The sequence below is a fragment of the Aulonocara stuartgranti genome, assembly GCF_965226115.1.
Source record: "Aulonocara stuartgranti genome assembly, chromosome: 8".
NCBI lineage: Eukaryota > Metazoa > Chordata > Actinopteri > Cichliformes > Cichlidae > Aulonocara > Aulonocara stuartgranti.
In genome coordinates, this window is record NC_138959.1 from 13,131,381 (window position 1) to 13,145,271 (window position 13,891).

Genomic DNA, 13,891 nt, shown 5'->3' on the forward strand with positions numbered 1-13,891 from the left:
ACATGCTAACTCAGGCCTGTAGAGACTGAGGTGTAGCTCTTTTTTTTCTTCTGAGCATTGTACTCTTTGACCTTGGGATGAATTTGTTGGGAATTCTCTTTTAGAGGGTGCAAGACACTTGCTGATGATCGGTTAATCATAGACATTTGATTAGGAGGGTCTGGCTGTTACCCTCTTAATTCCTATGGAAGCAGTAAAGGTGTACTTAATGTTTCATATAACTGCACAGAGTTTTGCATTAGACTATTTACAAAGTATCCACTGAGCAAACGCAACATGTATGTTTGCAACTAGTAGGAGTAACTTGTTTTTGACTGTTATCAGCTTTAGACTAGGATGTAGAATTAATTTGTTTATTGAAAATTCTCTTAGAAGACATTGGAACCTCCTTCACATAAACCTTTTTAACAGTTTACAGACAGCAAAAAGAGTTAGCTTACTGTATGAACCTTTAAATTAGTGTGTAAAACGCCTTCACAAACAGTGGCTTACGTTACAATTTGATCACTATTTATACTCACTCATGCACTGTTGTTACAAGCAGGGATGGGTACCGGACCGGTGCCATCAGTAACCAGACCGAAAAGCAGCGCACATTTCAGTGCTTTATTTCGGTGGGTTTTTTTTCCTGAGCTGTGATACACTTTAGATTCTAGCCAATCATTTTACGTTTCCGAAGATAGTAGGCGGGCCCAGGTACGTACGTTCTTTTAGAGCAGAGCTACAGATTAAAAATGACGAAAAAGGCGAAGCGGTCAAAAGTCTGGCTGTACTTCACAGCAAAAGATGCAAACTCAGCAGCCTGCAACAAGTGCTTTCGTGTATAATTTACGTTGAGTAGGCTCACCACGTTATTACATTAATGCATGTAAGGTGAACTAGCAAACATCATCATAGCTACATGCAGCTGTCTTCTTGTTTGATGGCAGATACTCCCTTCACCCTGGCCAAAAAGGCTAAAATGACCAAAGAAAAAGTGGAAAACAGCTAAACATGAGAGGTTTTTGGACAAAGTTTGTTTTTTCCATTGTTTAAGCACTGCTTCCAACCAAGAGTGATACCATATATGCCCTATAGCTGGAGAAAAGGCTAACATTGATATCTTTTTACAAAAAAACAGCTGAACATGAGAGGTTTTTGGACCAATTTTGTGTTCTCCATTCTTTAAGCACCGGTTTGAGCACCATTTAAGCACTGGCACCGTTTCAAAAGTACCGATTTGGCACCAGTATCGGATAAAACTAAACGATACCCATCCCTAGTTACAAATGATGGTATCTCTTGGATTTGGCTTTGCTAGGAATACAGTGTGCACCAAGTTCTGAGAAATTTCCATTTAAACATCTGCAACTGCAAAGTTGGTGATCTTTATGTTTTCTGATAGCTTGCCATTAAAAGCAGTGTGCTTGTAGTTATGTGAATAACAAAATAGGCTGCAGAATATAGCAATTTTAAATAAAAGGAGAACTATCCTTGGTTTAAGCATGTGCTTAAATCTCATCCTTTATCATATAGCAAAACTTCTTGTTCTCAAAGAAGTACACAAAATAAAAATATGTACAGCAGTCTTACAAATCATTAAAAATGTAATAACAGCATGTCTGTCGTGTGTGTTATGTTTCTCTCCTCCTGTCTGTCATATGCAGTCAACACCCCATTGTTAAAATCGTGTTTACATTCAGACCCACAGCCAACTGCACCATTAAAAATGGAGAAGGTACACGGAGGCTGCATGTTTAATGCATGGTCTCATCTCCTGGTACTGAGGCTACCTCCGCTTTTTCAGGATGCTGCTTGCACAAACACACTTTTAGTGACAGGAATGAGCATCACATAGCAAAGTCCTGAGGTAAAAGATGGCACAATGAGTTCAAGAGCTTTAAGTCTAGTGGCAAGTCTCGGAGTAGATCTCAGAGGTTGAACAGGACAGACAACGTAGGCCTGGGGGGTGACACATGAAAGTTGTCTTTGAAGCACGCTACACTGGGAATGGTAGATTTAAGGAATCACATATGCCCCTTTGCCTCTATTGACGAACTATTTCAGGGAGGCCCTGGGTGATTTACTCGTTATTCTAGTACATAATAAAAAGGAGATCAAGCAAGTTTTATGTATGAGGAATTGATTAAGCATTAAACCAGCGCACTGTGAACAGTTTCCATAATGGTCCACGGCATATAATCCCGAAATGACCGCCTACCAGCCCCTCACAGCCAGACTACAGGAATGATTATATTTATAGTTACATCGTTTAAATGTAATGATAATAAGGAATGCATAAGCTGTTTAAACTAAAAGAATTTACTATTGAAAAAGTATTTTCTGGTTGTAGGTGTGGCTACCTATCTCCCCCAGTCCTGTGAGCTGGGGTAAATATCTACGCCGGATGCCGGTTTGTGTTCCAGATGGCTGTTTCTTTGCCTATGACAGATGTTTCTCTGAATTAAGCCCATGACACCAAATGAAAACACAACACTGTGTTCCACTCTTGCAGATCCACCCCACCTCCACACCTGCTCTCAGGCTCTTGCTCCACACTGTCACTCCACAGCTGCATGGTGTAAGAGGATTAAACTCCACAGCACTTCACCCAATGCACTCTTTAATCAGTGATCACAATCTCTTTTTTTCTCTCCCTCTCTTACCTCTCTGTGTTTAGCCTTCAGGCTGTAATGTAGCTTTGATATAACTGATGGCTTCATGACTTGTATGGAAAAGGAAAATCTTGGGAGGTCAAGCAGGACATGAGGACATGGATTGGAAGGACAGTGTTTTTATTTATCAATTTCTTTTGATCAAAAAGGTTATATTCCAACACTACAGCAGCAGCTCTGCATTAGTTACTCATTCATTTAAAATTGAGTTTCCATCTCCATAATCACTGTGTAAACACACTTTTTGTCACTTAAGTGTCCTGTTTTCCCAGTTACTTATTTCTATCCAGTTACAAAATTCTGCATTTATTTAACCATTGACATTCTGCCGTATAACATAACTATCAAAAAGCAAAAAGTGTCTCAGTGTAATCATATTTATCCCAAATCTAAAAAGGCAGGCTATTCAGTAAATTTAGAAAGTTTGACATTTAAACCAACAGAGTGGTGCCTTGAAATAAAAACCTTTTTAAATACATATTTCTGCACAACTACATTGGAGGAAATAATTATTTGATCTCCTACCAAATTTGTTTAGTCACTTACATTTTAATAGATACAGAAAATCAACTACAAATCCAGAAAAAACGCATTTCATAAAAGTTATGAATTGAATTGTGTGTCATTGAGTGAAATAAGTATTTAATAGTCCATTAAAGGGAAACTACCATAAGAAAATAGAGACTCACAAATTCAGGAGGGAATCAAATCATTATTTCCCCTCACTGTATGACCTAAAACAAAACTAGATTTTAACATAGATAGACAAAGGGAAACCAGTTAAACCAAAAAATATACTTTCATTCATTTATTTGGGAAAATATTTCAAAACATTGATTTTATTCTTCTTTGCATATTTATTTTGTTATTAGTAGAAACATGGCCTACTTTTAAAATCATGGAAAAAAAAATTTTTAATTTCTTGATATAATTTAAATTAAATTGTTCCTGTAATTATGACAGCTCAGATGCAGTAAATGCTGAAAGCATCTCTTTTGGTCTCAACAACAACGACTTGGACAGGAAGCGGCGTTCTTTCTCCTTACAGTCCTGCACAAACACCGTTGTTGATTAGTGTTCCTGTGATTGTGAACTCATAAACATGAACATTAACCAATGTGAGAAAGAAACTCAGGTGTTTCTATGTGTTCCTTTGTGACATCCCAGACTGTTATACCGCTCACTCTTAGCGTGTTCTTTGTTGGTCGACCACTTCTGTGGAGAATCAATGCATTGAATTTCTGCATTTCAGTCTGTCTGACTGTGAACTGACAGAGATCGAACTTTTTAGAGAACAAAATAAAAAAATGTCTGGAGATGGTTCTGTAAAGCCAACAACCCTTTTTCTGAAGACTAACTTGTGTTAAAGTAGGATTTTTGTTTTTTCCATGTTTATGCAGCAAACTTTCATCCACCACTAAAAACTTAATTTTAATTTAATTTTACACTATTTATTCAAACAGTCATAAAGACATGGTAAAAAAAATAAAGGACATCCTCTGTTGAATTTCAAGTTTTTACCACCATGTCTTAAAATATAATAAATAAAATAATCTTAAAATTAAGTAAAATTAAGTAAATAGAGCTGCCAATAAACAACAAGACGTGACATACTACATTTATTTATTTAACAAATTGTGAGCCAAAAGGCTGAAACAGTATATGAAAAGCTAAGTACTTTCTCCAAAAGTGGAGATTTTTGTCTATAATGCATAGAACCATGTTTGGAGTAAACCAAATGCAGCGTATCAGCACAAACACCTTCACCAACTGTGAAGCACGGTGGTGGAGGGGTCATGATTTGGGTTTGTTCTGGAGCCATAAGACCTGGGCACCTTGCAGTCACTGAATTGAACATGAATTCCTCTGTATATCCTAGAGTCAGATGTGAGACCATCTGTCTGACAACTAAAGTTTGGCCAAAATTGGGTCATGCAACAGGACAATCATCCCAATCACAGCATCAAACCTACAGCAGAAATCCATAAATGAACACCAGCAATCTGATATGGTTTCCGAAAGAGACTCAGGCACAGGCCAGGGTATTCCTTTAAGCGAAGAACAGTGCGTTTATTCACAGTGAACACAATCACCAAGTGGCTATGTACAACGTGCAGGGGAAACGGGTCCGGGTCGCCAGGGTCCGTGGGAAACAGGGTTAGGGGAAAAGGTGCTCCACACTTTCTGTACAAAAGCTCCTCCTCAGTCACTCCTCTCAGAATCCGGTTCCAAAAACGATCTAAACACAAAAGGTCGGGTTAGCGGGATAATAACAAAGGGCTTTCAAGATACAGGTTGGCAGATACACAAGTTTGACTGACGCTGATAGTTCAACGATCCAGCGAAGACTAGTGCAGACTCGCCATCTTAAGTAGTGCAGTAATCAGCTGGGATCAGCGGCCGGTGCGCTGATGAGAGCAGGTGTGTGGGCCAGCAGCGGGAGCCCGCAATGAGCGTCGCCGCGGCGAGAGAGAGAGAGAGAGAGAGAGCAAACAAACCACAAACATATTGCCTAATAGAGGGTCGACCAGCGGGGCACAGGGACCATGACACAAACCTCAATGACCGGAAGGAATGTTGTAACAAAAAGTGGGCCAAAAGACTGAAGACTGAAAGACCAAAGGCCAAAGACTGAAAAAGTCATGCAGACAGGGTGCAACCCCCCCCACACACACCTTTTTTTTCTTTTCTTTTTTTACATTGAATGTAATTTGATTACATTGCTTGAATTCTCTAAACTGGAGTCAAGAGTTGACAGATGTATTAGGTTACCAGGTGCTACTTCTTCCTCTTCACTGTGTCTATATTTCGCTACTACTAAATTTATATTATATCACAAAGTGAAGCACTGACATTGTTGATTTACAGTTTTGCCTAAGCTGTCTGTTGTGGGTTTCAAGGGCTGGATTAGAGTAGAAACTGTTTCTTTTATGTATTTATTTATTTAGTTTTTGATTAATTAACTGTTGCTCTGTAATTTTATATGTTGTTCGTAGCTATTAAAGGTTTCCAAGGCATATGAATCTTTTATGTGATAAAACATGTCAGAGTTTGGTTTTAACCAGTTGCTGTGCTTTGCTTGCAGCACTAAGACTTAAGAGCCTTTTGATCTAAGATGTTTCCTGCAGTCTTGTCATCTCAGCTGGACAGCTGTAATGTTTCTCTCAGCCAAACATGAGTGCGTTGCCACAGGTCCTCTTTATACCTCAAGTCCTAACCTCAGCCCTCTCTGCCTTTAAATGTTTTCCTAATCCAGCATGCTCTGAAATCTTAAAAGCATACTTCAAAATCCATTAAGTCACTGAGAAAAGGATTTGAAATCCACAGGACGAGTTTTCTTTGTGCTTTCTCTCTCCATGCTCTCACACACAGTGCATTTGTGCATCTGAAAATATAAATTTTTTATCTACTCCGCCTCAGCGCTTTCCTGTGCCTATATATATATATAGCATTCTGTAACGTTTGTCTGGATCTATACTTTCATCTGAAAATATAGACCCAGAAAAACATCACACAAACATTTATTGTTTACGTTACAACAGGCTTATTACAGTCAAACCCTCAGTTTATTGCTATTCCCACAAAAGATGCTGTAAAATGTTCGGTCCTGCTACAAATAGGATAGAAAAATTGATTCCATTCAGTTTAATGTGTGTCACAGACTTTGGGGTGTGTAGCGTCACAGAGCAGGGATGAGAGGATAAGTGGGACTGCTCTGTTTTGTTAATGATGCTTTGCTTGCTATCTGTTGCAGCTTTATCCCTCTCCTTATCCAAGTCAAAAACTCTGTTATGACAAACAGAAAGACGAAAAAGGAGAAGCTATTCAGCAGGCTGAAGAATCAGCTATACGGGGAAAGAGCTGGAGATAGGGCTAGCCTTACCTGGTATGTGTTTGGAAAGCTTCTAAGAAACAAGAGGACAGGAATGACAAATAAGGATCTAGTGAGAGGGCAAAGCAGGAATGCCGGGGGAAAAGCTAACTAGATTCAAAACATAAAAGACTCAGAACTCTCTGACTTTCATCAGTCATCACTTCCAAACAAACTCTTTCCTGAACTGCAGTCATCACTTTCAAATGAATGACTAAGCTGTGCTCACTTCCATCAGTTGACATGTTCTCTAATGACTGAAACCGATTTTCTCCAGCATTCAGATTTATAAAATTTACTATACCAATATTCCCCGGCTGGTGTTTTCTGAGTCAGCTTGTTTTGCGTTCTTATGTTTTTTCTTCTTCTTTTTCTAATGAGTCCATCTGGCCCTCCAGCTCATGAACACAAACGATTTTCATACTTGGAAAAACTTGCTCAAAAATTCTTTTGATGCCTTAGGTTTTTTCTGTGTGTGAATCTCATCATTTGACCTTTTCTGCAGCAAACCTTATTCGCTCATCTGAGCCAGTGTTGTCGCTGGCCTGTTGTTCACCTCATGATTTTAACCAGTTCCCACTTCAAAGACTTCTTTTCTTCCCATCCTCAATTGCGTTTATTTCTAAAGTGGAACACGTAACATATGTTTCTTCTGTAGATACTGTATCTCCTCTGGGGGCTCCAGGTACATATTGCTAAATGGGTTTAGGGCAGCAACAAATCCCTGTTAACAGTTTTGTGTTTTTAACTAAACAGCGAATTCATTAAATTGCACAGATTTCTTTTCCAAATGTGAGAAGATGAATCATCTGAACACTCAGCAGAAAACAGTTCCATTTTGCATTTTAATCAGTTATTGATAAATGACTTTATCTGACTCATTTATCATCAAATGAAGCTTTGAGTTTACTGCAGCTCAGATTCATTTTCCTCAGTTTTGCTATTAAGCTCTGTTTTCACTTAACCTGTCCATGTTTTTTCCAGATTATAATTGACAATTATATTTGTGCCTGATTGAGTCCTAAGAAGAGACTGACTCCTAAGGGCTAGTGAGGAGCTGCAGGGAAATGACATACAAGCATACACTCAGTGACCACTTTATTAGGTATACTTTGTTATGCTAGTCTAAGGTTGGACCCATTTTTGTCATCAGAATTGCCTTAAATCTCAAAGGAATAGATTCAACAAGGTACTACAAATATTCCTTAGAGACTTTGGTTCATGTTGAATTGATAGCAATAACAAAATATCCCTCGCACCATTATACCAACAGTAGCCTGACCTGTTGATATAAGGCAGGATGGAGCCATGCTTTCACGTAGGACAGGAAACATTTTTCCATTCTTCTGCTGTCCGATCTTGTAGCCTCAGTTTCCTGTTCTTAGCTAACAAGAGTGACAACCGGTGCAATCCTCTGCTGCTGTAGCCCATCAGCTTCAAAGTCATAGTTATAACCACTGCTTATTTAACTTACTGTCACCTTCCTATCAGTTTAATGCAGTCTAGCCTTAATTCTCCTCAACAAGGCTTTTCTCCCCAAAGAAGTGCAGCTCACTGGATATTTTCTCATTCTTGGACCATTCACTGTAAACCCTAGATATGGTTATTTGGGGGAAATCCCAGCAGAAAAGCAGTTTCTGAAATAACATCCTGATCCTTGGTTTGAACTTCAGCAGGTTGTGCTTCAAAAAGATTAGCCGATTAGATATTTGCATCAACAAGCATTTGAACAGCTGTACCTAAAAACATGGCCGGTGAGTGTATAACATAATGTATATGTTTTTCTTGTAGACTAGCATTTTACTTTAATCCAGGTTTTCCACAAGATAAGAAACATACAAGGAATAAAAACAGAGAAGAAGAGTGTAAGTGTGGCACAAAGAACTAAGAAAAGGGCAGCTAATGGTTTTGTCACAACAGCAGTGGTGTCAGTTAACACCACTGAGATTTCTCTCTCATATTTGAATCTAATTTCTTATCAAATTACAGACTGCAGCCTACAGTCTGCTTGATATGATGTACCCTGACCTCTAACTGGACACCTGAGAACCCAGTCTCCGTATGTAATCCCACACTGTGCTTCACAGAGCAAGAAAACCAATAGATTAGTTAGAAGGCAAATAGAGGACATTCTCAGGTTAAAACAACTACAGTGTTCAAGGTGAGTCAGATGTCAGAGCAGTAAAATTATATAAAAGTTTTAGTAAAACTTTTCTTGCACACAAATTAAATACAGCCACTATTTTTAAAGATAAGCATGCTGGCGTTCCTGTTTCTGAAAACTGAAGAAAATGAATCATGATCTCTCCGTTGTTTGCAGGTCTGCCCTTGGTCTGATTGCGCCTAAGACATTTGGAAGTGTTTGATTAGAGCGGTCATGGATTGGAGTCTTCACACAGAAATAATTTTGAGGAGACATAAGCTGTCATATATCTGGTGTAAACGAAACAACAGAACACTTGTGATGATGCCGGCTGGCACACACCAAAAAATTCAAGGCAAACTTTTCAACCTGCTCTTTTCAGGAGCAGCATTTGACTGCTTTCTAGTAGTACTGCTAATTTGTGCACACAGGATCCCAGTAGATCATCAGCACAATCACTCTCGTCATATTATATTGCAATTTCTTTGATTCCTGGTGCATTTTGACATTGAGCTTTGTCTGGATGTCACTAAATGAGTGTGCGGCAGTGTGAAAGCGTAAAAGAGCAACCCCTGGTGTTAAGAAGACAGGCCTGAGGCGTATCTGTATAAGATCAGAGCGACTGCCTGTCTGATTGATTTATATCAGTGAGCACTGTTACAGTAATCCCTCCTATCAGTCAGCGAACGAGAATGAGAGAATTAGAGCTCCTGAATTCTTCCCTCGTGCTTTGTGTCTCTGTCAGTCTATAAACCAGAGTGATTAGGTAATAGAGTCCACTGAACATGTGGGAAGAGAAAATAAAAAATAATGTTGAAAAGGATTAAAAAGACGATGACTCGAACATTTTACATGTGACAGTGTTAATGTGTGGACTAACAGTCATTGTCTTTGTGATACAGAGGCTGACCGACAGTTTAGTATGCAGCAAAGAAGAGAACCAGTCCCACAGACGGTGGAAAGAGGGTAATCAAACAGGCGAAAGCAAAGTAATTCGTTTAGTCGTTAGATAACTGTTTTTATATTTTAAAATAATCTTACTTTAATCACTTTCATCTCCTCACTTCATTTGTTATGAAAGCCCTCCTGAACTCTTGAGTGTGCTCCATTTGTTTTGCCTGGGTTGAAGGCCAACTGTAATAAAGAGTGCTGCTTGGTTTCAGCTCATATTCCTCTCCTTATCTAATCCCATTAAGGCTCACGCTTCAGGAAATAGGAGTGCCTCCTGGTAATGAAGAAATACATTAACGGAGCTGCAAAATGGCTGTACAAAGGCGGTTTTCTCCTTCAGTAATCCCTGCGACATATTCCTGCAGAGCTCCCGTTTATTTATAAAGATCGTTTTGACTGTGCGGAGCAATTTGGTAATGACCGCATACAGCTGAAGTGCATTTTAAGCGAAAGTGTTGTGCATAACACTGCTTTGTGAGAAAATTAAACCAGGATATCAAGGTAAGCAAGTGAGTTATGCTGTATAAAAACCTTAATTCCAGCTACTCAAGGCCTTTGAAACCCAGACTGTAGATGTGAGGGCTCTTCACTGCCAGCTTCAAAAGCTTGAGTGTCCCATTGTTTATGCATGACTGTCAGTCACAGACATAGCAGCTTAAGAATAAGGAGGAGGTGGCAGAAAATTGTAAGTGACGAGTTTACATTCCAATAAAGTGTACAGGGATTATTTTTTGTTTTCCAGATTGCTGTATTTAAAATGATCTGAAATGCTGAGTGTGCTTTGGATAGTAAAAACTCCCCTTTCTCTCATGCACACACACTTGCACAGCACAGCAGCAGCCTGTCTGTCCCAGTTACCACAGGATGCATCTGTACACTTCAGTCACACCTTCTTCTGCATGCATGAAAAATGAAATCCTTCAAGGCTCAAGCAAGAAATAAGTGGATGTCTGGAGTGTCAGTAGCACAGGTTTAATGGGGCTAACGGTGGTTGTCTGAGCTTCTGCTACTTTGGTGCCTGCTTTCAGGAAAAACGAAGCAGGAAAATAATTTAAAATAAGAAGCTTTTACGGAGCAGACCATTGAGCATTTAATAATGCATGAGTTGCTTTACAAAGTTAATAGATTTTGTTATAGAATTACAGCCAGTTAATGTGAACACATTCCTTACAGGCCATCTTCAGAAAAATCCAGTATGGTGAGAGCTTCCTGTTACGTAACACTGCTCCTCACTATCAGCAGAGTCTGCATGGCATCCAACCCAAGCTTCAGATGCCCATACTCTAAGGATGAATATGACTTGAGAACATTTGCCTCAGCAAGGAAGTTACTATTTATAAATGTTCCCTTATAAAATATGTAATTTAACAGCAGCTAAATTGTTGCTACCTCTACCTTCCTAAAAATGCACAAATGCTTGCAGTGCTTTTGCTGAATGAACACAAATTCAACTGTAAGCTATATGTGGAAAAAGTGGAAGATCTTTGTTTGTTGTTACCAAGTTGCTTATCTACCATTTTTAATAATACCTTTGAGGAATACTGTGCTGTGTGATCAAGTTGCTGATTGAAAATGACTTTTTTTTTTCCAGTTCTCTTTCTAGTTTAATTTCCTCTGGCTAAAAGGAGTAGACGTAGATGTATTTGGCACTCTGCTGCCACCTTTTGTAGTGTTCAGAGCATTACCTCAGAAGCATAGTTTGCTGTCTTTTCATAGCCATATTACAATATATATATGGCCATGTTAAAAGAAGAAAAGGGCTTCTCTCACCTCTGTTTATTCAGGTATATATAAATCATAATCAAAATGAAATATTTTCCAAAGTACTCTTTTCATGTCAAATCATTTTTAATATCAAGGCAAGAACATTACTGATGATATTTTCTCTTATCCACATTTATTCACAACCAAAAGCTGATCCTCACAAGATTTGAATACATTTTAGATTCACTTTTTTGTAGTTTCCTCCTCCTTTGATAAGTTCTTGATGATCTCTTCTTTCTTGGCCTGGAGACGCTCTTCTCTGCGTTTGCGGGCTTCTCTTGTCTTTGTGCGCCGGGCCTCGGCTTGGTCACTGCAGGACAGAAACAAATTAATTTCAGTGTATAAATGTTGCTGCGCTTGGAGTGAAATAATACAAGAAAAGAAGAAGTGGAAACGTACGCCAGGAGCTTCTTGCGAGTCTTGTCAGCCTTTAATTTGTGGATGTGCTCCATAAGGATGCGTTTGTTTTTGAAGACATTACCCTTCGCTCTTAGGTAGAGACTGTGGTACCTAGAAGACACAAAACATTACTCATCTATCAATGAAACTGACATAAAACCTTATTCATGATCAGTGAGTACATCAGTGATGACATTCACTCTTACATGTGCCTGTCAATTTTTTTGGACTCCCTGTAGCGACGAAGAAGACGTCGCAGAATTCTCATGCGCCGCATCCATGACAACTTCTCCGGCATACGAGCATTGGCCGTGCCCTTTCTCTTACCTGGAAAGAAAATTATATTACTGAAATAAAACTCTTATCTTACTCCAAGTTCATACTGAAACCACCACTACTTGCAGTTTCTATAAGCAGTCCTTAACATGTACACACCGCTTGATTTTATTTTCCCAAATACGCAATTATTAGCCACATTATTAGTGAAAGCAAATTTGGGGAAAGATAACAATAACCTAACTACTCACCATAACCCGTGTGACGTCCCTTGCGGCGTGCCAGTGTGTTCTTGCGGCAGCGTGCACGGGAATGAACAGTCACAGGTTTTCTGATGATCAGTCCATCCTTTACCAGTTTTCGTATCTGCTGGCCTGTAGCCCAAATAAAATTCATTTAAATAAAAGCGTAAATTTAAGGAGCCCAGAGCCTACTACATAAATCCACAAAGGAAACAACTCACGAGAGTTTGCGTTGGCAATCTCATTGGTCTCGTTGGGGTCCAGCCACACTTTCTTTTTACCACAGCGCAAGACACTGGAGGCCAAGCGCTTCTGGAGCCTGAGCATGCTGGGAGAGCAAAATCATTATATAAGCACTGTTGGAAATAGTTTTTATTAAACTAAATTAAAAACAAACAAACAAAAACCCCAATATTACAGCAAGAAGAAGCGTATCATTTGATTTAGTTTAATCTAGTTTAGTCCAGTGAGGATATAATTTAGTAATAGAAATTATAATTCTATTACTAATTCACCCTGGCAGTTACAGAAAACATACATGAAAAAAATATGTCACATTCTACGTTTCTGTAGTACAATCTTATTTATTAGGATGGAATAAACTTTGCCTACCCATCACCATTCAATTAAAAAGCACCCTCGATTGTGTTCATAAGCCATTTTTACTTCATACCTAATTTTTTATGCCTATACAAGGTGTGACCTTGACCAGTTGAGCGCCTAACGCCAATATATCATTTAAATTATTTTCTTCGAGTGTCATAAACTAACTGTTACATAAATGGACAAATCAGCTACTGAACTCCCATTTGAGTGTTTTTTGATGAAAGGCTGTAAAAGATTGAAACGTCATTTGCTGACTTTTAGATGTGCAGTAAACTTGTTTGTTTACTGGTTGGTTTTCCACTTGGGAGAAGAAGACTGTAGCCCAAGTACCAAAACACATGACAACAAGTAACACCTCTACCTTGCCGAGATAATTGACTTTCATTATTAAATCTGTTTTATTTCACTCAATCCATTCGTCAGCTTGTTGAAAAAAAGTCAAAACACTGCAGTCTTTACAGCTGATGCCTGGCTCAGTAGACGGGCTGTCTTCTAACATGTTGTGACATGTCTCACTATATTAGCACGGTTTGCTTACCAACAAAGGCCATCAACGCATTCTGGTAGAAATGAGCGAATTCACTCAAAGTCATCTAGACAGTTCTCCCCGCTGTTTTAAATAAAAAGAATCTCTAACACTTCCTGCACTCTGCTTGGAAATGAAAAGCTTAATTAAATTTCAAATATACAGCTTACCTCATGGCTGCTGCTAGCTTGATAGAAACGAAGGAAATAGAATGTTTGTGACACTACCATTATAGCCATTGCCATGGGTGAGACAACTGTGGCTGTAATATATAGAAATGTAAATACAGCCAATGTTTATGAAGTGACAGAATAGTTAAATAATTAACTAATAATTAATACCAAATAATTAATAATCTTAATCTTTTGGCTTTGGTTTACTGCGTCTTAAAATAAGCCACAATAACCCTATTGATGTAGCACAGTGGTACGGTCCGATAAAATGCTTGTATCAATCCGC

At 38.8% G+C, this 13,891-nt stretch overlaps 1 protein-coding gene across 1 annotated transcript; it reads right to left on the bottom strand.

Annotated features, from left to right (window-relative positions):
• Positions 1-11,448: 11,448 nt before the first annotated feature.
• Positions 11,449-13,702, bottom strand: LOC309713408 (large ribosomal subunit protein eL19). The gene is made up of 6 exons (XM_082545031.1): positions 13,603-13,702; positions 12,522-12,628; positions 12,310-12,432; positions 11,989-12,109; positions 11,783-11,893; positions 11,449-11,693 (listed from the first exon to the last, which is right to left on the bottom strand). The coding sequence occupies exons 1-6, from the start codon at positions 13,605-13,607 to the stop codon at positions 11,567-11,569; spliced, it is 594 nt and encodes a 197-aa protein (XP_082401157.1). The 5' UTR covers positions 13,608-13,702; the 3' UTR covers positions 11,449-11,566.
• Between the last annotated feature and the right edge of the window lie 189 nt (positions 13,703-13,891).

Coding starts and splice junctions, on each gene's coding strand:
- LOC309713408 (XM_082545031.1), bottom strand. Junction 12,433..12,521: donor GATTGCCAACGCAAACTCTC/GTGAGTTGTTTC, acceptor TTTGGGCTACAG/GCCAGCAGATACGAAAACTG. Junction 11,894..11,988: donor AAAAAAATTGACAGGCACAT/GTAAGAGTGAAT, acceptor TGTGTCTTCTAG/GTACCACAGTCTCTACCTAA.